Source organism: Manis pentadactyla, chromosome 1 (genome assembly GCF_030020395.1).
Source record: "Manis pentadactyla isolate mManPen7 chromosome 1, mManPen7.hap1, whole genome shotgun sequence".
NCBI lineage: Eukaryota > Metazoa > Chordata > Mammalia > Pholidota > Manidae > Manis > Manis pentadactyla.
This window is the reverse complement of record NC_080019.1, coordinates 110514230-110539871: the sequence shown is the minus strand read 5'-3', so window position 1 is coordinate 110539871 and position 25642 is coordinate 110514230. Positions and strand designations below refer to the sequence as shown.

The window sequence follows — 25642 nt, the reverse complement described above, 5'->3', positions numbered from 1 at the left end:
AACACATTAACTTTTTCATTCATTATAGTGCAGCATTATCAGATTACTCTTTCAAAATAATGAATAGTTCTTTCAGATGCTATACATGTGGTATTCATGTAATGGGATTGTGCTGATTTATAGAACCTTATTGAGTGCTCACTTTTTTGCATAATCTGTTTGATCATCACAAAAACCCAGCAAAGTCAAGCAAGCCAGTTATGAGCACCATTTTCACTCTTCAATGCAGAGAAAACTAAGTTCTTGCCCTAAGTAACACAAGAATAGAAAGTGTTTCTGGGTCTCAAACCCAAGGTTGCCAACTTCTGGGCCCATACTCTGTCATCACAGACCACACCTAACTAACCTCAGAGCCACATGTGTATAAACCATGTTGCCACACACCACTAGGTTAGGATATCCCTTAGCAACTTGGAGTTGATAGCAAAATGGAATAATACCCAAGGCAAGGCAGAAACTCAACAACTACTTCCTTCCCCTTCCACTTTGTCACTTGAAGGAGAACCTCTGAAAAAGGAAATGTGTAATGCAGAGAATGGGGCACAAGCTTAGGCACAACAGAGACGCTGGCTTCAAAACCACTAGAATATTGGCTAGCTGGAATGGCCTGCCTGGTTGTCCACCTGGCCAGCCTCTCATGTTCATGGGTGTCAATACATACTGTGGGGGGAGAGATTTGAGAGGTTGTTTTTAAAATAACCACTTAAATAGTAGCTTGAAGAGCAAATTTCATATATCTATTGGTATTTAAAACAATGTCTTACACTTAGAATTAATCAGGGCTGTGATTTGAGCCAGAAAGTTTGACACAAGAGTAAATTAACAGGTCTGTCATCTGCATAACCACAGAGTGAGTATAGATTTATCGCGATTAGAAAGAAGGAAACTGACTTTATTTAAAATATTCAGGCACTCCAGGGGTATGGATTCATTTAAAGTCCCCTGTGGAAGTCATCCCAAGGTTATGTCACCATACAAACAGTCCAGGCTGTATCTGAAAGCTGGAGACAAGCTGTAAGCTCTGCCCCAAAATCAGATGCAGAGGTATTTCCAAGAGCTTCTGAAAAATTTTAAAAAACAACCACCTGTGATACGTGATAACTTTCCAATTACTCTATTTGAACTATTCTGTTTATATGCATATCAACTATATTTTAACTGATGTATATTTTAACTAATTAAAGTCTCTAAAATGAATACAATTTAATGACTTTTCATTGGGAATAAATGACTTGCCTAGAGCAGTCATATTTCAAAATCAAAAGAAATTTGTTTTTTGTTTTTTTCTCAAGAAAATTCTTTTCAAGAAATTTCAAATGATAATTCGAGGTTATGTGGCTGAAACCTTGATTCAGTTTGAGAACACACAGTTCTGTTTACCCTGGCTGACCACTCCAGACACAATCTTCATTTGAATTTCTTTTAGGCCACTCTCCCTGACTAGTAGGTCATAGTCCCTGACTGACACCACCATAATGGCCAACTGTGGCCCCCCAGGCTCAAAAGTTCTCTTTTTCAATATCTATGAAGTCATTTTAGTCAGATTAGAAATCACAAAAGCAGTAAAATGCAAAGGCTTAAAATAATCCTGTTAATGAATTTGTCCTTGGATATTTCTAAAGTTTACTGAGGTACAAAAGTAATAATACTTTGTAATCTTTCATAGGTAGTTGCTTAGTTACTGTGCTAATTTACTAGGGCTGCCATAACAAAGTACCACAGACTGGGTGGCTTAAACAACAGAAATCTATTTTCCCACATTCTGGAGGCTGGAAGCTGGAGAGCAAGATGTTGTTGGCAGGGTTGGCTTCTGAAGCCTCTCTCCTTGGCTCATAGACAGCTGTATCCTTCCGGGGTCCTCACATGGTCTGCCCTTTGTGTTCTCATTTCCTCTTGTAAGAATACCAGTCATAATGGATTAGGGTCCACCCTAACACCGTATTTTAACTTAATCACCTCTTCAGTAAAAACCCTGTCTCCAAATACATTCACATTCTGAGGTACTAGGAGTTAGACCTTCAGCATATGAATTTTGGGGAGACACAACTCAGCCAATAACAATTACTAATCCATTAGAAACTGGTTCATCATTATCTGCTGGTAGCTAGATTGAGCAGCCCAGTCTTGCTTTTGATTCTTGGTTTCTGTACCTTATTTGTCCCTTTTGATTTAGGTCATCCCAACCCTTGTTGGCTGCAGAGACTCAGACTTCCTCTTAATTTGCTCATGGATAAGACCTCTTATCCATACTGTGACTGTCCTCTGCCTCTGTTGCTATTATTAATGTCTCTTTACTCTTTTCACATCTGTTTTTCAGTTGTTTGCCCCTCTTGTGTTTCGTATGGCCTCTAAGCTCAGGTTCATTACAGTGTTTTCTACAACAGTCAAAAACCAGAAACAAATGTCCATCAACAGCTGAATGGCTAAACTGAGGCATATTCAGTTCATGGATTACTGAAAATGTAATAGCTATTGCTACTTCCTCCAAGGATGAATCTCACAAATATAATATTGCATCTTTTGCCATCTATCTCATAAGGACAGTTACCCCACAGCAGTAACCGAGCTTAGCAGCAACAATTCAGTCAGTTAATATTTATTGAGTACCTACCATGTGCCAGGCACTGTGGAAGTGTTTTCATAGATACTCTTATTTAATTCTCACAAATTTATGAAGCAGATACATAGTATTCCTACCCTGTTTTCAGAAGGTAAAATGAAGTCTTAAGAAAGAATGACCTAAAAATGGCAGAGCTGGGATTGAAACTCCTGTCTCCTGGCTGCAGCCCCGATGTTGGTGCCAGCATGCCCCATGGCCATCCTTTTGGTCTTCCACTGACTGCCGGCTCCACCAGGGGGTGATCCCCTTGATCACACCTGGCCACACACTGAGCGGGACTCTCAGCTCCAGGGCCTTGCTGTACTTTCCCTAACTCCCCTCCAGGAGCTGAGGGAGAGTATTCACCCCCTCTCGAGGAACCCGGAGGCATTAGGGAGGAGCCAAACCACACTGGCCAGTGACTCCCCAAGGACTGTCAAGATAAGCAGAAATGCCAGAACCCAATCCAAAATTTCAGAATAGGAACTCTCAAGGCCTCAGCTTCTCTCTCAGTGCCGTTCCAGGCAGGTCAGGCAGGTGGAGTACCTTAGCTGAGATCTTCTTGGCTAGTAGCTTGTGAATTTAGCCTAGTTTCTGTAATTTACTTGTTCTAAGTTATGTCAACAAAACTGGGGCATTTGGTGACTGAGGAAGAAGCTGGTAAAAACACTTGCACCTGTCAGAGAATGAGGAAAGCCACAAAGAGGGCTCCTGCGTGTCAGACGCCAAGGCCACAACCTTTGTTCATAAATTAGTAAGAGAATTTACTTGAAACATTCATAAAGGAGAATAATTCCAGTTCTCTAGTTATTAGTTGTCCTCTAGAATGAAGACGGACACAGTGTAATTCTACCTCATGACATCTGGATAAATTTGCTTTTGCAAATTCAATAATTTGATGACAATATATTTACCGCATGGTCTTTCCATGTGTTTTTAAAAGGGGTTGGGGACTCAATCTCTGCTCTTAGATAACTACCTTCAACATTTAAAGGCCTCCAGTTTGGGAAGGGGATGAAATTCTTTCCTGAGACTTGTTTTTTGACTTGGTATATATATTTTACTTACTAGACACAAGAAGTTGCATCTGATCATTGATAAGTAAAGGAGTTTCACAGGTGATCGTATTAATCCGAGGGCACTATTTCATGGTCTTTAACACATATTTATTTACCTACAGTGATTCTTATTCATTATATTCATTATGGAAAACTTTCCAAACATAGCAAGTATGGACAAGACAGGAATATAAAGAAACCAAATTTTATACCTGGTTCCTCCCAAGTCTCTTTACTACCAACCTTCAGCGTCCTAAGATTTTATATACTCCACCAGCTTGCCTGCTTCCATGCACTTAGAAATCAGACCTCAAGACCCCTTCTAATTCCTCCCAGGAAGAGGTTGTGTCTCACCTCCTCCTTTTCCCAAAACACCATTGATTCAGCCAGTCTGAGCAACTACTCATGCTTGGTGATGCATGATTCTCCTAACAGTTTCATTTCTTTTGGGTGTTGGGACATCCATCCATTTGTGCAAGTAAGATTCAAAGCCTGGAGTACTTGTATTTTGGGACACATTTTTCAGGAAGAAAAGGAATGGCACAATAATCTGTAGGACTTCGTTTTTTTTAGTTGTTTTCCTTTTTCTTAAAAATAACAACAGAAGTGGCTATTTGGCAAATCATAGTTAACAAGAAATTGAAAATAACAAGAATATCATTTTAATTAGGATTACATTTTTATTACATATTTCACACACTCATCAAAGGCTTCTTAAATATATTTATAAAAACACAAATTTATAAAATTGTGAAAATATAAATAATAAATTTGGGATTTATCATCCAAAAAAAACCCGTTAACACCTCATTCTGCATTTACTTCTTAATCATCACAAAAAAAACCTTAACACCTCATTCTGCAATTACTTCTTAATCATCACAAATAGGTATTATGTCATCCTCAATATAAGGCCAGACAAGGTCACAAGAAAACAAATTTTTTAAGCCAGACCACCCTAGATAGCAAAAGTTGAGCTAATAGAGATGCTCCATTTTAAGATAAAATAGTTTTCAAGTATAATTTAGAACCACATTAACCAAAGCAAACCTGACAGTAAAGCTTTACTAATTCAGAACTGGTCGTGGATGACTGAGAATCTTGGCTTTTGTCACCTTGACCATTGGTCACGGAAGCTTGCTGAGCAAACAGGGCAAATAGCCTCAGGGACTCAGTGAGAATGAGATGGGGGAATGTCTAACTTCTCAAAAAAACAAACAAATGGTAAATTGTGGATAAATGGATCTCACTAATTAAAAGCAAGTCTTTATCCTTCAGAGCAAATTATAAGCATTTTACTTAGCAACATTTTATTAATTTCAATGAATCTTTATTTAGATGCTTAAAACTATTTTGTCTCTCTAAATGTCTAATCAAGACCATCTACCTAATTCAGAATCACCTTCTGTTAAAATGTCCCTATGATGTGATTTCAGTATGTTAAATAAATTTGAAAAGGTATCCAGTACTTGTATTGACTGAGTAAACTTGAGTGTCTATTACTATACCAAATAATGCAAAGGGCTTCTAAAGAAATAAGCATCATCTTTGTTCATACAAAGCAGTTTCACTGAGGAGATACAAAGAACATTTTACAAAATAAAGGGTTATAACAAGGTCCCTCGGAGGAGCCTAACCTGCATGCACAACAGGAATATTGGGTTCAGGCAGTTCTATTTCTCAAGTTCTGTTTCTCACTGAGTACCTGGAAGGAATGGGGAGGAGTGCTTTGGGACCAACTGGTGGCTCTGGTCACTGAGGCCTGATTTTTTTTTTTTTTAATGAAAGTAAAGACCCAGGTAGACTCAACTTCTCAGAAGTACTCCTTGATGGTCAGGAACACACCCTGGGGCAAGAGAGAAGGAAGCGAGTAGGCCTGTTGCTTGGTGGAGAGATTACATTTAATTTAAGAGTCAGATGATTTCACATCCATTGTTTTCTGCCTCCGGCCCAAATGTTCCAGCTTTCTGAGCACATTTCAGGCCCTACAAGATGAAAGTTACCAACTGGCACCCAGTCACAGTTGTGAGTAGTTAGGAGAGACTTCCTGAATGCTAACAAAAACAGCAGTAGCAGTAGCCAGGAGCCTTCTCCAGCAGTTAGGGTGGGAACAGCCCCCCGGGGCTGGAAGTGCCCTGCGGCCTCAACAGACCTCGGAGAGTGACAGAGCAGCCCCAGGGCCTCCGCACTGGCCGTTGGGAGGACACCAACCTAGGGTCAGCTTACACACCAGGCCCTGTGGACACAGTTCATGGAGCCCAAGATATTTTAAGGGCCTTTAAAACTGTTTTAATTTAAATTTCTCCTAAAATCAGGACCCCCAAAATAACTATTATGATGAGTATGTATTAATAAATCCAAGCGGATTATATTTGTCTTTCTACCAGTGCAGTCAAAAATACAATTTTTAATGTTTTTTTATGGAGGAAGGGCCCGTGAAGGCAGAAGTGCTAGAGCCCAGGACACCACATGTCCACCTGCCCCGGTCCCGCCAGATGAGGAGAGCGAGTGCGCAGACGGTGGGCTCGGAACGCCGGCCACTTTCTTCGGAGAAGGCTTAGAGTTAAAGACCACAGAGACTGTTACCCGCGAGCTTCTCCTTCCTGCTTCCCCAACCATATACAGTCTGGAAGGGCACAACAAAAAGTGCCAACCAGCACACACTACAAGCTGAGGGCACGGAGTTAATTTGGTAATTGGAGTCATTCCCCATTCTTCTCAGAAGACATCTTAGAGAAGGTAGAGGCTTGGTGAAGACTGCACCTGTCAGCTGGACTAACAGTGCTGGAGAGGGGAAAAAGTAAGGCAGAGAGAAATTTATGGAGGGTCCATTGAAGCCCTCTCTTTAAAACCCCTGTGTCACTATTTTAAATAGAGAGGCATCCGCGTCTTCACTGCAACGTGGCTCTCCTTAGTAAGGAATCAGAAATCACATTTCCAGCGACAGACAGATCACTGAACCACTGGTGAATTAATTATGATTTGTGGATTCCACATATGAATCTCTAGTTAAGAAAAGAGAATTCTGTCCACACTTCCCAGCTGTTTACATCTAGATCTGTGCTTCCTTCTGGATGTTTAGAAACAAGGATTGATCAGTATGCCCAGATTTAGTTCTTTTTGTACCACTTTCAAAATTTACAGAACATCCTGTTGGGGGTTGGGGTGGGAGAGGTTGAATTAAGTGTTAACTGTGACAGAACCAGCTTAGTCTGAACCCTCCTGTACACTGAAATAAATCTACAGGAACACACGAAATAGAAAAAGACAGGATATGGTAGTCAGGGACCACCAGCTCTTGGAGGATACTTGGAAACATCACTCTGACATTGTCCCGTGCTGGGAGTTGGGAGTTTGAAGAGAGCATGACACTTGCCATGACATTTACTTTCCCAGGTAAAGGTTATCCTGGCTCTGTACCTTAGAGACAAGAACAGCCATCTGAAATTAGCCAGTTTCCAGCAGATGCATTTAAGTCCAGGGTAGAGAATTTATGAGATATATAATTTTTTAGCATATGCAAAAGTAAGTATCATTTCATTTCAAGGAATGTTGCTAAAAGGATGTTGGTAGTAGGTATTTGCTTACATGGATGTAAATATGAAGAAATAGCATATGCAAAAGGGAGTATCATTTCAAGCAATGTTGCTAAAATGTTGGTAGTAGGTGTTTGCTTACATGTATGTATATATGAAGAAATGTATTCAATGAATTCATATATGTAAAGTTGATGGTAATTTGCCTATCCTTAAAACTTCATCCTAAATAACTGTGTAGTCTCCAATATTGTAAATATAAAATTTTAGAAAAAAATGCTTGAATATGTCAGGCTTGTTATTTTTAATTTCTTATTTCTGCTTTTTCCCAAGTTTTGACAACAGCATGTATTAATTTTTAAAATCAAAGCAAAAAGATTTTTTAAATTCATGTATTAGATAATTTGGAGTTAGCAGAGGTGTTTAGTATTATAATCTTTTATTTTCCCCCTAATTTAACATATCTCCATTGCTTCTTTTTATATCTTTGATAAAGAGACTGGATTATTGTTGGTAGATTAGGGATAATAAAAATAATTTTTAAATTATAAACAGCATAGTAATGGTAACAAAATCTACAGCTAGAAAACTGTTTATAAATATACTATAACCTTGGAACCTTGGAACTGGATACTTTTAAGTATCTCATGCACCCAAAATAGATTTCAGGAAAATCTCAGTAAATATGGCATTTGATAGCATTGAGTTAGCACTTAATACAATTTAGAGAGATGCCAAGGCTTATACAACTAATAAGATCTACAGAATAAAAAAATAGTGTGTACACATGAAATGCTTAGGTTAGTTTTCCATGAAGATAGAACAAAAACATTTTATTAGAAATGCTCATGAAATTATGGGTGACTGATTCTTACTGACCATTGTAGACTGAGCAAAATATTTCTCAAAAAGTGTTTGCTTAGATCCAGACTGTGTGCGTGTGCTGAACCATGGCTGCTGCCCAGAACTTGGGTGTCATAAACAGCATGCATGTGTGGTAGCAGTGAACACAGTCAGCGGGAGAGACTTGGGAGAGCCCCCAGCCTCAGCCAGTGGGAAGAACGAGTAACATGTGGGGGAAAAGGAAGCACCCTGGCTGGGAGGAGGGTCTGGAGTCTCTCCTGGCCTAGTTACACTAGTTTTGAGGCTTTGGCCAATGTCCCAAACTACCTAGCAGAGGTCATTTGTACCACACAGAGCTCTCATGCCATCAAATAAGTAAAAATACATAAAGCACCTAGCAGAGTGCTCAGCACATAGTAGCTTCTCCAAATAATTTAGTTTCCCTTCTCTGAGACAGGCCTGGAGCCAACACCTCCTCATCTGAAGACATCTGGTCACTTCACAGCCTGGTGCCCAGCCTGAGAAAGTTCTGTGACCTCCAATACTGTGTAGTCTGTTTCTTATATTCTATATTTGAAAAAGGAGAAGTGGGCCCAAATTTTCTTAATAAATGTTCATGTCATTTGCTATACTCCCTGTGTTTCATTTATTTATGTCCAGTCTTACAAGTTAATAGAAAGAGTATTCTCAAGAAATGTTATTTATTAGAAAAGCTATCATTTTGCATTTCATTGGTGAGGAAACAGAATGATAAAAGAAACAAAGAGAAATATCAAAGAATATTCTACAGCAAATCACCAAGAAAAATAGAATTTTCCTCTTATGCCGATACTGTTTTCCAAATAATCAGAAACACCTCACGAAATTCAACAAAGGAGCAGGAAATGATAATTTTGAAGTATTACCTGAAAATAAGTAGACTGAAATCATTGCTGGAAGGCATCACAATATGATAATCAACTGATAAAGTTTCCCCCATTCTTCTCTGTTGCTGCTAAGAATGAAATAGAAGTATAGAGGCTTAATGTAATCTAAATCCACTTACATGCTTGAGTGTGTATTTCGTTTTTGCTGTCCCTGTGTTGTTTCAAATAATAGATTAACATTGACCTTTTCGTGGGGTTATATTTAGAAAATTGAGCTTGAAGTTTGGTTAATCATGTGTATATAATTCTTATAATGTTTTAAGACACTGACTTCAAAAAAGGAAAAAAAAAAAAAACCCTGTACCGTTGTATTCCTGTCAGTCCTACAAAGCTGCTGATAAGCAAAGCTGTATAGCTTCATGAATTGCCAAGTCATGTATCAGCCAGGTCTGGAATTCTAGAAGCATTATCCCACAAGATAAATGGACAAGCCAGAAATAACACAGCTCGATTTTAAGCTACCAGGTGGAGACGGCAGTACAATCTCGGGGAATCTTGCTTTGATACATGATTGTGTTCACTTGACTTGGCAGTGGTTTTAAGACACTATACCTGGAAGCATGGAGATGTCATTGTGGCAGACCTTCCCGTTCTGTTCTTGGACTGTACCACACTTGTAAAACAGTGCGGCCCACAGGGTAATAACTCAAAAGCTAAAAGGCTATAAAGAAAAGAAATTGCTAGCAGGCACTAACACGGGTGTCATGACTCTTTTCAGGTAGTAGGTGTAACCTTGAAGAAAAAGTGGCACTGTCTTCAAAAAAGTGACCTGACCCTGGCTTTGGTGGGTTTTTCTGCAAGAAATAAAAAGCACCGCATGTGTTTATTATATATCCTTTCTAGCTGACCACTGCTTTGTTCTAGAGTTCAGCATGAAAGGACTAATTTTTGTTTTATTTTATTTTTATTTTAGTGAAATGGCATGTCTGTTGCTAATTCTAGCTGTTACAGTTGCACATGTGAAAAATATCTATTTGTAGTTTATGGATTGGTAGCATTTCAAATAAATGATTTATTGAAGTACTGACTTGAAATTTTTTGAGATGCTTATCAATTGACATTTTCTTCTTAGCCCAAGAAAAGAGTCTGAATTATTTTTTTAATTATACCTTGTAACATTAGATTTGTTCTTTTAAATATATTAGGAATTTAAATATAAGCATGCCACTTTGTTTATTGCTATATTATTAGAACTTCTTGGAGCATGGAAAGAATTCTTCACAAATGATTTTGCTCTTTTGAAAAAAATAAGCTGCAAAAATATTTGTTAAACTATATTTAGTCTGTAAATGAGTGTAGCTTATAAAGGTATACTAAGCTTATGGTATGTAATGTTTCATCCAAGTAATATGTATATTTTGAAAAGATGTTAAATAGTTTAATAGTGCTATAACATATCTTTTCCCAGAATTCAGAATTGTGCACATTTTTATTTAAGGAAGTTCATGTTGCTTCATTAAAGAAAAAACCTGGGATCCTTATGCACCCCAATTTGTTATCAGTGAATCAGTTTCCCTTATTTTTCCAAAAGTCAGTTATTCTAAGGACTGTGGCCATATATACTTTTCAGAACCTATATGAAAATTACTGCTGTTATATCTGCCAAATAAAATCTCCAGTAGTAGGTACTCCATCGTGGGAATAACACATTACCATTCAGTAATGCTAGCTCTTAGGCCAAAACAAAGCAAGGAAACAAATTTTCAGCACTGAAAAGAGATTCAGACATCTTAAAATCCAGGAACTCTATAGAAAGTTCTTCTTTGTTTCCATAAATAAAAGCTTTCATTTGCTACATTTTACAAAGGCAGTGCCTGAAAACTGGACAATGTTCTGATTCCTGGAATAAACTAAACCTTCCTTCTAAATATTTAAAGCCCTGTAGGAGCCCAAGATAATTATATAATTCTATCCTTTTTTATTGCATAGAAACTATCAAGATTTATTTATTAACTTCTAGTGTTAATATTGACCCAAGGTCTTAGTTCCCTTTCAGACAACAGACCCCCACACATCCATTTTTGTTTCTTTGCCTGTGATATCTCTATATGCCACATTTGTATTTTAAGTAGATTTATAATGCAGATATTCATATGTGCTCTTAGTATAAAATTATTTTCTCCAGGTAGGCTCTTCCCAGAGGCCTGAGAAAATGGAAGCTTTTTTCCTTTAGAATGTTTAAAGATTATTTAATTTTTACATAGTATGAGATGTTTCTAATTGGGTTGAGAAGATGATATTTTGTTTTGTTTTTTCCATTATGCCACATCTACTCTAAAAACCTAATAATCCAGTATACTAAAAAGACAGAAAGCCTTTTCAGTCCAAAATTCTGTTTGTATGAGACAAAAGCATGTAGGGAGATATATGTGTATATACATATACACACGTGTGTGTGTGCCTCAATTGCTAATCATATTTTATTTACATTTGGATTTATGGCATTCTCTGACTAAAAGACACTTCCAAAATTCTGTTAAGATTCTTGTATCTCAAAAATATTGAGAGTTGCTAATTTTTTTCACCAAGTTCATACTATCTCCACAAAGCTGGGCGAATTCCTATAATGCCACTGAAGAAGTTTAGAGGCTTTATGACACCTTTACTCTTTTTATGCCCAACCCACTCAAAAATGACAGACTCCAGGAACCACCCAGCAAAAGCCCTCTGTGATAGCCCCTAATCCTGATCCCTTCCCCAGACTCCTCACTGGCATTGAAAACATTTAAGGATTATATAGGAATCATTTATAAATGAACATAACAGGCAAACTATAGTGTTCTAAAATTTATACTATAAAAATTGTCATTTAAATTGCCTTAAAATATATTCTACATATAAAATACTATGTTAAAATTAAATATAGTTTGTCAGCTGTAAACGTTAAAAAGTAGCTAACTAAAAGTTCACAAGTAATCTTTTTTCAGATTTTGTGTGTTTTCTCCTCAGCCAAAAGCCTCAAGATTCACTTGCAGCAGCCTACCTCTTCATTTATGTTGGATTGCTCTTTAAACATTAGAATATCTTGTAATAAATACTACGTTAAAGATTTCTCCTGACACAAGTCATTGTTGATTTCACTGTTATAGGGAAAAGGCTCTAGGGCGGCAGATAAGGCTGTTGCCATGGTGATGAAGGAGATACCGAGGGAGGAGTCTGCTGAAGAAAAGCCCCTCCTTACTATGACATCACAGGTGGGCAGACCCATAGGGTTCCGGTAGCAAGCTGACATATGTTAATATATCAGACATTGTGATTTTTAACTAGTAAAAAAAAAAATAATGAACCAATTTTTTTTAAAAACACCATTTCAATGAAACAATTATACAATATAAAATGAAAACCAAAATTGCTAAAAAAGAAAAATTCCATCATTTAGTTACTTATTTATGGCTATCAATTTTAGTTTAAAAAAAATGTATGTGCAAGGAAAACATGTTGCTTCTTTATAAAGGAGTCTTGTTAACAACTTTGGGAAACAAATAATTCAGCTAATGGTACATTTGAACAACAACCAAAAAAAAAAATTCAAATGCCTTGAATAAATTCAAGTTATAATGTATACATATGTCAGTTTACCAGTAGAATATCTAAATTTTCTTAAATGTTAACTATATTTATGTTGTGACTATGCATACTACATATATGTCTATACATATTTATGTGGATAACTAATTTACAGGAATGAGCCAGGAGTCCCTGAGTCCCCATGCAGAAAATGGCATTTGTGACCTGTCTTTTATTTAGTAACCTTGAAAACAAAAATATCTTCTCTATTATAAGTACATGTGGGCCATTTTCAGCATTTATTATAACAAGTATAGAAAAAAACTTTGCATTTGTATGCAAAGACACACTGAGACTGAATCCCATATGTCCTCAGGGACTTTTGAAACACCCTGTAAGATCCACATAAATATGTATAATATATTCATCACCACTCTGGAACTATCAGTTTTACATTCTTAAATGAAAAATATTTTTACTTGCATTTATCTTATAATTTAGATTAGATTGTGATCTTAAACATTTCTTTTTTTCCATAATGCAATAGTAAATGCAGTGATTCAGTTCCAATTACATGAACATGTCTAGAATTAGAAAAATGTCCATTTGCAGTCCTCATGAAAGGCATTTATATCAAAAGCTAAATTATGGCAACTTATTTTAGAATATCATCAGATGACATCCCCAGCTGCTGCCAACATATGTGGTTTTATTTTATTCCAAACATTATGTTGTAAGTAATTAAAATTATAACAACATAAAACATCAAAATTGAATAATAAAAAGTTATTAAAGTGTCCCAGGACTTTGGGATCAATTTCATGTTGTGAGTTTTTTATCCATAAAGAAAAGATTCCTCTTCCCAATAACAACACTGTAGTAGTTGGAAAGAAATTTGCTTGATTTTTACTAAGGTCTCAATTCTTTGCTTAATTTACATAGTAAAATGTATATAGTTTTACACTAATCTACCCTTTGTAGAAGCCATATTCAAAATATTCAGTTCACAGTTCCTCAGGTGAATGCTGTGGAAGTTGAGAACTATTTAAGAGTTCTCAGCTAGTGAGCATATATGTCCACATACATCAGTAGATAAGACCTATTCAAATTTGCAAGTGACACAGTTCTGCTATAACATATTTCAGGACATCACAATTTAGGACAAGCTCTAGTATCCCAAATTCTTTTTCCCAAGAACCATGCATTGCCATGTGCTTTCCAATAATCCTTTTAAAAGGTTCAAAATTACCATTATAACCTAAGCTTGAATTTAAAATTCAATGCAAGATTTTTTTAAAAAGAAATTATGATTATTACCATTTTCTCATATTCAGAATATTTGTGTGTAGCAAGTTCCTTCTTCATCCCTAATGTTTCATTAACTGTTTCTGAGGTACTAGTTACAGTTTTACTGCATGAAAATTGTATAATACTTACTTTGATTCATCATATTCTTGTTGCATACTGGCTAGTTTATGAATCAGCAGACAGAGTTCTGATTCATAAAATGTAATGCACCTGTTGATAATTTTATGAATTAATTCAGTGACAGCTGTGATACAATTATTTCTCAGTCAAATGCAGCTTTATTAGTTGATATACCTTTTCCACTGTACACAAGTGGCTTCTTCCCTGCTATGCACCAGTGGCGTGCACAAGCCAAAAAGCAGCAGAATGATCTGAAAAAGTGAGTACTTCTCATGGCAACCACAACATCTAGTCCGTGTACCATACCACATTCTTACTTGTTATCCTGTGTGAATGTATCAGTGTCTTGAAACATGTTTGCCCCAATGTCTCCTGTAAAGCCCCTTATGACACAGTGCTACATATTGCTGAAAACATTGACTCATCTTCATCACCAGTGTGTCCATGGCAGCTGCTCATTCACAGATTCCAGATATGGCTGAAACTAATTGCTGCTCTCTCGGTAGTGTCTTTGGGACAATCATAATCAATAAACTACAGAATAAGTCCTTGAAACACTGAGTCTTCAACTTGTTTAGTAGTTGTTCATTCCACAGATTATAAGTGTAGAATAGGTTATATTGAAGCATTTTTTATTAGTGATTATTATGATCACTTTTAGAGGGAGTTAGCCAAACATACTCCAGTGAAGTCATTTATAGTACATTGAACAAAATGAACAAAACAGAAGACTTAGCCAGGTGACCCAAACTCAGAAACTGCTAGGCCCCTAAGAATTGCTCTTTTCATTTAATTCACTTACTAATTCTATTTTAACAAACAATGTCAAGCACTTCATAGAAGCTCAAGTTCATGCTGTCCTGGACTAATACTTTAAGTCAAACAGTATGTAAACAAGTGTGAATTGATGAAAGGCTCAAAGGAAAAAAATATATCAATCATCCAGTCTTTGAGGAAAAAGACTTTCTGGATCTGTGCTGTCCAGTATGGTACGTAGCTGCTGGGCATTGGCAGCTCCTCAGTACTTTGTGGCTGCCCCAAATTGAGATGTGCTATAAGTATGAAATACACACCAGATTTTGATGATTTAGTACAAAGAAAAATAATGCAGTTGATCACATTAATAATTTTTATATTGAGTACATGTTAAAATTTTTAATATTTTGGATATATTGGGCTAAATAAAATGTGTTATTTATATTATTTTCACCTGTTGCTTTTCACTTTGTTTGAAATGGCTACTAGAAAATTTAAAATTACCAGACTTTTATATTTCTCTTGAACAGCACTGCTCTAGACTGTCATAGTATAAATAAATCCAATTTGAGGAGAGAAGGGGAAACTATGTGCTGAAAGATTGATTATATCATAGAAAAAATTTTATTATTCCTTCTGAGAATGAAATGACTTTAGCAAATATTTTTCTCTCATAAAGAATCTTCAGATATTTTCATTTTAACTACATATTCTGATACATTTTATAGCAAGTAGCCCATTCATTTTTTACTATAGAACACAGTGTCTTAAAACTACGTGTCCCAATTTCTTGTTAAGAGAAACTTTTTTTTTCCTACAAACTCAGACTGTTTTTCTATCTGTCCCCACCCCTCATACCTCGACATTGATTTAATTTTTGTGTCTGATAAAGATGACATGATAATGTCCTTGATTGGAAAAACATTCTCAAGGCTAAAAAATATAGCCTTGTTTGGATTTCTATTGCTAACTTGAAACAACTGCTTTCATTATGTTCTCTGGCCTGCCTTAGTGTTGGGACTATCCAAGCTATAAACCAAAATATCTGTCCATTTCCCCATGAATATATTCACATTTTATAAGTCTATCTGTTCTGTCAGGATAATCTTTGTAGTTAGTTGGTTGACATTTAGATAAAGTCAAGGAGTTGAAAGTTATCACATGGTTATCCTTTACAGGATTCTCTGGGACCCATATTTATATTTATATTATATATATATATATATATATATATATTTATATTTATATAATATATATATATATATAGAGAGAGAGAGAGAGAGGCACTGGGGGAGAGGCAAGACAGAACCATTAGAACTCTTATCAACTCATAAGAATTTAATTCAGTAAGGTGTCATAGTTAACTCTCAAAGTCTGACAAAGCTCTCAAAGTCTGAATACTTAAGGGTTACATTGTAGTGATTTAGTTGTCTTATTTTTTCAAAGGATTGAGTCAGTTAATTTACTTTTGATATGGACACTATTTTGATGGGCATTGTACATTTCTAAACTTAGATAGGACTAATAAAGCCATAAACAAATAACTATTACAAAATTATGAACAGAAGGCTACTTAACAGATAACACATACTTTGAATCAATAGTGTCACAAATAAGGAATTTTCAAAGTGCATAAAGATACATGTATTAAAAGCATATTTGTATTTTTATTTATATAGAACCAAAACAATATTAATTTTCTATTATTTAGGTGAGGTGAAAATACATGTTTTTTACATTGACATTACAAATATATTTGCCAACTTTAATTTATTAGCTTCAAAATTTTAATTTTTAAAATTATTCTTTAGGTATTAAAATGTTTAAAAATAAAAATGGAATATTTTATTTTAAACTAAAAAAATAATTTGAGATCATCAATTTGAAGTATAAAATATGGAATAATAGATTATTGTCCTCTACAGACTTTATCATCTAAAACAAATTTTTGATTTGGAAGTAATTCTTAGTGATACAAGTTATCACAAACTTTTAGCTCTACATTGTTAAATAAAACATCTAAACAATATATTGCTTATAGATAAATAAACTTAGATTTAAGTCACAAAAACAAGTTATATGAGCATACACTGGAGCTTAAGAAATAGGCAGTATTGAAAAGCAAAATACTCTCCTCTCATCTTGGTTAAATATTCCCTTGTAGCTTAGATCATATAATAATTTAACTTTTTAACATTGAAATTAGAGAAATTCAACTTGAATTAAGCAAATGCATTTTTAGACAAAATTTTAAAGCAGACAATAATTCACTAAAGCTGGATGATATTGTCCGCATTTGCTCAACACAAAAAAGCACAGTAGTGCTATAAAACAAGAAACAACTTTGGTGGTGGCCACGGCAACTGACCAGTCTGACTAAGTCATAAGTAAATTGAAGACATTAGACTGAATATTTCATTCACAATCTAAGGAAAGTGTAAAGGTCAAGAGTCTTTGAATTCTAAGAGACTAGGAGCCCCTTCATGGAAGTTCTCACTGTCTTCTTTGGCTGTTAACTTTTGTTTCCATTTCCATTGCCCATGTAAGGGTTGTCCCTCAAAATCTCCCAATTTGAATCCTGATTTCATCTCACTGAATGAGGTAGAAGTGTTATGTCTTGAAGTGTTGCTGGCCTCCCATTTGCATTGGTCCATGTCCTTCCAATGATGGCGTGGGGCAGTCCTCTGCTTTTATTTCAGTTTTTCTCATTAGGCATTCATTCTGCATTCTTGACGTCTTGGTAGAAGCTTTGCCTTGGGAAACATTCCTTTAGGTAACTCTAGATTTCCAAACATTTAAATGATGTGACCCTGGGGGGAAGTGGACTTAAGATTTGTGGTTTAAAACCTCCAGGAACTGGTAGACATTTTGAAACTACTGACTTGTCTGTGATTTGATCAAACCCAGTATGAAATCGAGGATGGCACACAATCATTCTTTTGTATAATTCACCATTCAGTTAGACTGTATAAAATCAGCCAACTTTTTTATTAAACTGCTAAACTGCTACTATGAGATACCAAAATTAAATGGATAAGTCTCCACCCTCAAAAGAGGTCATAGTCTAGTGGGAGAAAAACAAGTAATACTAAGATTATGAAACTGGGTAAAGCCTGGGAACATGGAGATGCTGCAAGAAGGCACTCCCTGCCTGGTGCTGAGGAAGGGTCCCAGACAGTGGGCCAGTTCCCAGACAGCTTTCCTGAAAAAGAAATGAGAATCTGACACGGTTAGAAGAGCCTGTTAACTGATTTAAATATTGGGAAGAGAACAAAAGAGTTAAGGAATGAAAATTTTAAACGTAAGCAAAGTGAGACAAAGTCCTTGGCAACTAGTAAGGTGAGTGGGTCATTATGACAATGTGATTGGATCAAAATTGCAATCACTCTAACTCAGTTATTTTTAAAAAGTAGAAACTTTTGACTCACCTTTTTTAGTTTTTATTATATCAGTGTACTCTACCCCAAGGATGAAATGAGGTAAGTTCATAAAGTATTTTCAAACTGAAGGAAGTAATTCTAGGAGAAAGTCAATGAGCTGTATCCTGCCAATAAATATGGAAAGAATAAATGGCAAATAACTTAGAGGTAAAGCTTAAGGGAACTATTAGGGGGATTCAGTTCAGTTTGCAATTTTCCTTTATGGACTAAAAGATTTACTTATTTCTAAGTAACCATGAGAAAGCCATAAACTTCTTTGACAGTGAGGAGGGGGACATGTGAAAAGCTATTCTTACCTATACAAATAAAAATAAAATGGGAGTTGGTATGGCTAAAATAATGATTCCTTAATTCATCCGACTGAAGATACAATTCAAAATTGTACTGTTTGAGATAGATATCTTTAAATCTTAAGTTTCTTCAAGGTCACCGTCCCATTTGGGAGCCATTTATTGAGCCCCTTTTATATGAAAACATTCTATTTGAAGTTGCAAAGAATATAAATATGAATAAGACATAGCCTGTGACTTCAGAGCTTATAAGAAAAGATTTCTTCATAATATCTCCTGTTTCATCTTCCATATCTCAATCAAGACCAAAAAACTTTCAGTTCCCAAATCATGTTTCCATGCTATCTGAAATCAGACCCTCATTTCCTTCTCCCCTGAGCCCTGTCACAATCCTTCACTCCACCCCAGAATTTCCCAAGAGCCACAGGCACAGCGCGGTTACCGTAATTGTGCAGACATAGCAACCCCATTAGTCCAGGTGTGAAGTGTGGTCAGAAGCAAAAAGAAGGTGGGAAGACACCAAGACCTTATGAAGCCGAGGGTTAGGAGAAGATGGGGTAGCCTTGCCTTAGTCCTGGTCTCCCTAGGGTGGCTCTGAATGAGCTGCTCTTGGCATTCCTTTCTTTGTCTGCTGAAAAAATCTGAAAATGCTAGAGATGCTTTCTTCAGAAAATAAGCCTGAAGTTTCAGCAGTAAAAGACTCAAAAAAAAAATCCTATTTTGATAAAGCAGACTTGCCTAAAAGGACGGGCCTCTCAATTAATTGTGCCTTTTCCTTTGTTTTCCCATTTCAAGGTTTATGTGCACAAAGTTCTTACTTTCTCAAAGTCTTTTATCAAATTTAGTCTACAGTTTTTTAGTGTTTACAACTAAAAGTATCTTCAGAAATTTAACACCCTGGTCTTCTAATACTATAGATAATTTAGGCCTCTTCCACACATCTACTCACAGAGCTGTGGTTTAGAACTATGTCATTAGTCCTTATTTTTACAAAGGAATTTAATTGTTTCCAAAGTAAAGAAAAAGTAAATAATGTTTTTTGTTATTTTATGTGTCTCTTAAAATACAGCCTTGCAAATTAAATATTTAAAAATCTAGAGATTTTTAGGCACATCTTTTTCTTGTACCAGGTAGAAAACTAGATGGCTATGCCTATTTTAAGTTTGGCTAGTATAAAAACTCCTGAGAAAACAAGACAGTTAATTTAGGGATTAACCACTTAATGTGTAAGTCTATATTTTCCCTTAACCATAGAAACAGAACTTTAAGTCTGGATTCAAAGACATACAGAATAACTGAAAGTAAATAGTGGCCTGTCACTGATAATTAGTGATACCTACTAAAAATCAAACTGCAAAATTTCTGAAATTAGAGAACAAGCCAATGGAAAAATATAACTGACATTACAGAAATATTTTACATATATATTCTCACAAACATGTCTACTGAATACCTGTACAGTTAATATAATAAGATTTTCTACTCTCCCAAAATAGTATTTGTTATGCACTACAAAAGCATCCCAAGTAAACGTAAGGAAGGATGTGTTCCTGCAGGTGTCCTGAGCTTTTTAAGAGAGGAAGAAAAGGAGAGCATTTCCCCACACCCAGATCCGTGTGTGCACTTGACCACAGAGCACTGACTGACTGGTCCTCACCAGAACGTGTCACCTCAGAATCTGAAGCCACTGGTCCAGGTCTCAGTAGGAGTTTTTTGTGCAAGTGAGGAGTGTGATTGGCCCTTAGAAGTTGTGACTCGATAGATGTCATATTGTACCTATTGAAATTAGAGAAATTTCTAAAACTGTGCTAGGAGGAGGGGAAAAAAGGCTTGAGCTTTAAAAAATAAAGTTGGCTGCATCAAAAATATGTTGACAGTGCTAAAAGGCTCATTTCCCATCCCTTGGTATTTTTTTCCTTTCCTGCCCCTACCCTATTATTGATTGACTTATTTATTTTTTGGTAGGCTTGCTATTCGCATTTTGTTGCAAGGCTGCATTTTAATTCATCTGATTTCTGCAGTTTAACAAAGCACTTTGACACCTGTGTTCATTTGTTCTCAGCTGGTGAATGAACAGCAAGAAAGCAGGCCCCTCCTGAGTCCCTCCATCGATGACTTTCTCTGTGAAACCAAATCGGAGGCAATAGCAAGGCCAGTTACGTCCAACACAGCCGGTAATTCTTTCACTTTTAACTGATCCTCAAGTAGAGGTAATTTTCACTACAGTAAAATGCATATTTTCTTTCCACAATGAATTTAAGTGGAGATAAATTTTTGCTACCAAATGAAAACTTTAGAACATAATACTATTCATCATAAACCAATAAATCACTTTTCATTATATAAGAAACTGCAGTGTGTATTACCCAACCAGTTTTGCTGAACATTAGCATGCCACTATTAGCAAGGAATAATTTTTCTTTGCATATTTTCATATTTATATCTTTGCATCTCAAATCATTATCACAGGAAGTCTTTAAGACAAAAGCATCTATTTCAGAGTAAGGTTTTTCAAGTTCTGGCTGGAAATATTTTATATGACAAAAGCTAGTAACCTAAAAATGTAGGCAATCCCTTGAAGTGGACTGAAATGACAATTAAAATGTCCTAGAGACATGGGATATTACAGAGCAAATTTCATTTTTCTGTCATGTAAATATGATACTTGCTCCCTCTTACAACACTATATTTGAACATTCTTCTGGAATTAAACAAACAGTAAACTATCATCTATGTAGGCACACCTAGGCACTATTAAGTATTCATCCTATGAGTGAATGCAGGTTGTCACTGGTATGAGTCACACCTTGTCCAGCACCCTCCACACTTTCCAGTTCTTACTGATGCCAAAACTAAGTCACTAAGGTGGGGCCCACCCTGAGGGGGAAACGTAAGATTTTATCCAAAAGCTGCTTTTCACCTACCCTTTCTCAGACAGCCTTTCTGCATTGATTTCACTCAGTCGGCATTCGCATTCAAAGGCATGTTGTACAAATAAGAATGAAAAACTGGTGCTCGGACTTGGAGGACAAAGGTTATGTTGGATTGCAGGAAAGAATTTAATGAACAAAGGAGAGGATCCTCACATAGCTAGTGTCTTGTTAAATTCATCCCGTCGTGTCCTCGGCTTGCTGTTGCCTGGCATATTTTCATTATGAAAATGTGACTTTTTCATATGAAACAGTGAAGAAAATTACAGGTCAAGGAAATTGCAATCTTTTTAAATGCTAAAAATTACAACAAGAGTAACATATGGTAGAGGTATTTTATGTGGATGAGTAGTCTAGTCTCTGGGGTCAAACTTCATGATTTCAAACCCCAGCTGTGCCACTTAAGCAGCTCTGTGTCCTTGGGCACGTTGCTTAACTAAGTCTGTTTCCTCACCTATCTAAGAAGAGTAAGATCTGTATCTCATAGGTTACTTGGGAAGATTAAATGAAACAATCAGAGTAAATGCCTACACTGTGTAAAACCCAACAGGTGTTATTACCATTACTGTTAGGTGTCAGGGGAAAACCAGTAGACCCAACACTTCCATTTTCAAAGACACTGACTTTTTTTATATCACTCCAAATCAATTGTTTTCTAAATTCATCTGTCACTTTGAGTAATCAAGGAAATAAAATTGTACCTGGAAAATTGTAGGCATGAAATATCAGACAAGTTCAGACACTATCAGGTCAGATTCATCCTCCTTATCTGTGAAACTAGAGCTCACCCCTCCAAAAGTGGAGACATATCCCCAGACAAACATAGGAGCCTTGTGTCTCTAGTTTCAGGAAAATCCATGAGAATCAGATCTACTGCCAAGTTCCCACTGTTCTAGGAAAAGGCTGGAAAGCATAGACCTCTCAGATCATTCCTGTACTCTCTGCACTTTCTCACTCTCACTGAGGCTAAAACTAAGTTACTAAGGAAGGGCCTACCAGAGAGAGCAACATAATATTCAACTCAAAAGCTACTTTTCATCTTGATTTTTCTAGCATATGAAAGGGACACCTGTGAAATATTGGAAGAAAAAAGTCAAAAGAATGTGTAATTTCTTGCCACCCAATACCTACAGTATTGCCTCTGTATTAGTTTCCTAGGGCCGCCATGACAAAATACCACAGAGTAGCTTAAACAACACAGATGTATTGTCTCACAATTTTAGAAGCTAGAAATCCAAAATCAAGGTGTCAGCAGGGCCATCCTCCCACTTTAGGAGTGCGGAAAGGGGCTGTTCCACGCCTCTCCCCTAGTTTCTGGTAGTTCCTTGGTTCGTGGAAGTATAACACAGTCTTCACATACCCTTCTCCCTGTGTGCATGTCTCTGGGTGTACATGTCTGTCTCTGTGTCCAAATTTCCCCCTTTTATAAAGATAACAGTCATTTTGGAGCCAGGGCCCACCCTACTCCGTATGCCTCAACTAGTTACATTTCCAATGACCCTATTTCCAAGTAAAGTCACATTCTGAGGTACTTGGAGTTAAGATGTCAACATGCCAGTTTTTTGCTGGAAACTCAGTTCAACCCATAACACCCTCCAAAATAGGGGGCAGGAAAAAAATGGTATTTTGAGACTGGATTTTCCTTTTCTTGGCTTCAGCATTTTGTACATCCGGGTCATACAAATTTTTATCCTGAAGGAAGATTCTTATTTGATATGTGGTGTATTTTTTAATCTTAAAAGTATATGTCAAGGCAGAAACACTGTTCTTCTTTTAATCCCTAACATAGCTCCTTTTTTAATTATTACAAAACACACAATATACATTACAATATGCAACATAATTCACACTATTGCAGGAAAGGTTTTAACAAGCAAACACATTAGAGAGAATCCTAATTTGGTCTAAGAATTTTATATTAGCTAAGGTTTCTGGGAAAATGACATAGTTGTTTCTGTTCAAATTTTTAATAAAAATTAGTCATTTAAAATGGAACACTGTCATTTTATAGAATAGCATGAAATTACACTGAAATATCAGGACTGAGACTGAACATCAAGTGTCTGTTACATCCCAGACATTATATATATATTTACACTTAAGGAATGGGTATTAAACAGTCTTCGAGAAAACCTGCTTCAAGTTTGTACCAAACCAATCAAACAGAAATTTGAAGAAACTTGTATTCAATGGCAAGGCATTTATTTATACATTGGCATTTTCTTCCAATGAAAAACCATCTTACATTTACTTAAATGTTTAAGGAATATAGTTCTTACATGAATTAATGCAAAGTAAACAATATAGGAAATATTTACCTCTTCCAAAGGTCAGTCAAATGATGGGTTTTTTTCCTCTACTGACCCAAAAAGAACATACCAATCTTCTGCATCATAGAAATTCTAATTTTTTTCTTAAGTACTTCAATTATGTTTTTATTTTATGCTTATTTTTACATCAGGATTATTAATTTTTTGTCATCCACTAATGATAATTTCAAGATGAACAAACATGGATGTTTTCCTTTTTTTTTTTTTTTTGCCATTAACATCCTAAATCATCTTTCATTTTTCTGTAATCTAGATGACAATTAATTCCTTGGCCCTCTCAAACTGTATCCCTAGATGGGTGGTAGGCCAAGATCATTGTTAATATCTTGATTTTAAAATGGCAAATAAGCATATATTATACACAGATGCATATGTCAAATGCTCAGAAAGTAACTAAACAATAAATATTTTAAGATAGTGATTATATTACAGGACAAGTAATTATTATAAAACTTGCAATAATAACTTGTTCATCATCTCCCAAAAATCTAATATATGTCAAAGTATAGGAAAGACTCTTCTAAAGAGCAACAAAGACGGGGGTCCTTACTTTGCATTTATCAGACATAATCTAAAAGAATGTTATCCATAAGCTTGAGCCATTAGATATACAGTTACTATAGAAGAAACATTTTTCATGGTTTAAAAAAATAATCTCTCTCCTTGATATGGGACCAGTAGACCAATATAAGAGAACCCTATGTATAAAGGAAGAGCTTCACTTAACAAAGTTCACAATACCTTTACAGCCACCTAAAGATCTTAACTGAAAAAATAGTGTAATATTTACAAAACACATTTTTATGAAACCCAAGTAGCCATGATGAACCCAATGGCATGCCTCTGGAGAAAATGTAGAAATTTGGTAAGCAGCTTTAATTACATATTACAATAAAAAGGCAAAAGTTTGTTGAATTATTTAAATCCAATTAATCTGTTTGGTAAACTGGGAAAATCCCCCCTAAAGGACTTTGCTTTGTAGCCACTATGTTAAAGAATACTACGTCTTCTACAATGCCAAAATAGCTTACAAAGTAGAACAGAGATACCATCAGTAACTTGTGGCACATTCTGTGTCTGCAGCAGTTAGGGTTGTCCTGTGATTTGTCCTCTCTAACCACTCCAATAGACTTATTCCATTAGAGAAGTTCACTACAATTCAGAGGCTTATTGTACTGTAGTAGCATTAATAGTATTTTGTTTGCCATCAAAGTATCAAATCAAGACATCATGGTTTTTTTTTTTTTTTGAGAGGGCATCTCTCATATTTATTGATAAATGGTTGTTAACAACAATAAAATTCTGTATAGGGGACTCAATGCTCAATGCACAATCATTAATCCACCCCAAGCCTAATTCTCGTCAGTCTCCAATCTTCTGAAGCATAATGAACAAGTTCTTACATGGTGAATAAGTTCTTACATGGTGAACAGTACAAGGGCAGTCATCACAGAAACTTTCGGTTTTGATCACGCATTATGAACTATAAACAATCAGGTCAAATATGTATATTCGTTTGATTTTTATACTTGATTTATATGTGGATCCCACATTTCTCCCTTATTATTACTATTTTTTTTTTTTAAATAAAATGCTGAAGTGGTAGGTAGATGCAAGATAAAGGTAGAAAACATAGTTTAGTGTTGTAAGAGAGCAAATGTAGATGATCAGGTGTGTGCCTGTAGACTATGTGTTAATCCGAGCTAGACAAGGACAATAAAACATGCACGGATGCAGAAGATTTCTCTCAAAGCAGGGGGGGTGAGGTTCTAAGCCTCATCTCTGTTGATCCCCAATTTCTCACCTGATGGCCCCCCTGCGACTGTGCCTGTCTTAGGTTGTTCCTCCCTTGAGGAATCTTACCCATCTCTGGCTAACCAGTCATCTTCCGGGGCCATACAGGGAAATGTAAAGTTGGTAAGTGAGAGAGAAGCCATATTGTTCGAAAAGGTTAGCTTTTTACTTCTTTGCATATTTATGTCCTGTGGCTTCTATGCCC

At 36.0% G+C, this 25642-nt stretch overlaps 1 protein-coding gene across 9 annotated transcripts in view; it reads left to right on the top strand.

The window, feature by feature from the left end:
• The window catches only part of PEX5L (peroxisomal biogenesis factor 5 like), a 220410-nt gene that overhangs the window by 125303 nt on the left and 69465 nt on the right, over positions 1–25642 (top strand). For 4 of the 9 annotated variants that reach the window (XM_036926771.2, XM_036926772.2, XM_036926766.2 and 1 more), the window contains 2 exons: positions 12052–12156; positions 20446–20557. In XM_036926771.2, the coding sequence (XP_036782666.1) occupies positions 12052–12156; positions 20446–20557 (217 nt within the window). Of the gene's footprint in view, positions 1–6824; positions 7183–8493; positions 8585–9680; positions 9747–12051; positions 12157–20445; positions 20558–25642 lie in introns of those variants that run through there. The other 5 variants (XM_036926773.2, XM_036926770.2, XM_036926769.2 and 2 more) reach the window with 3 other exon arrangements.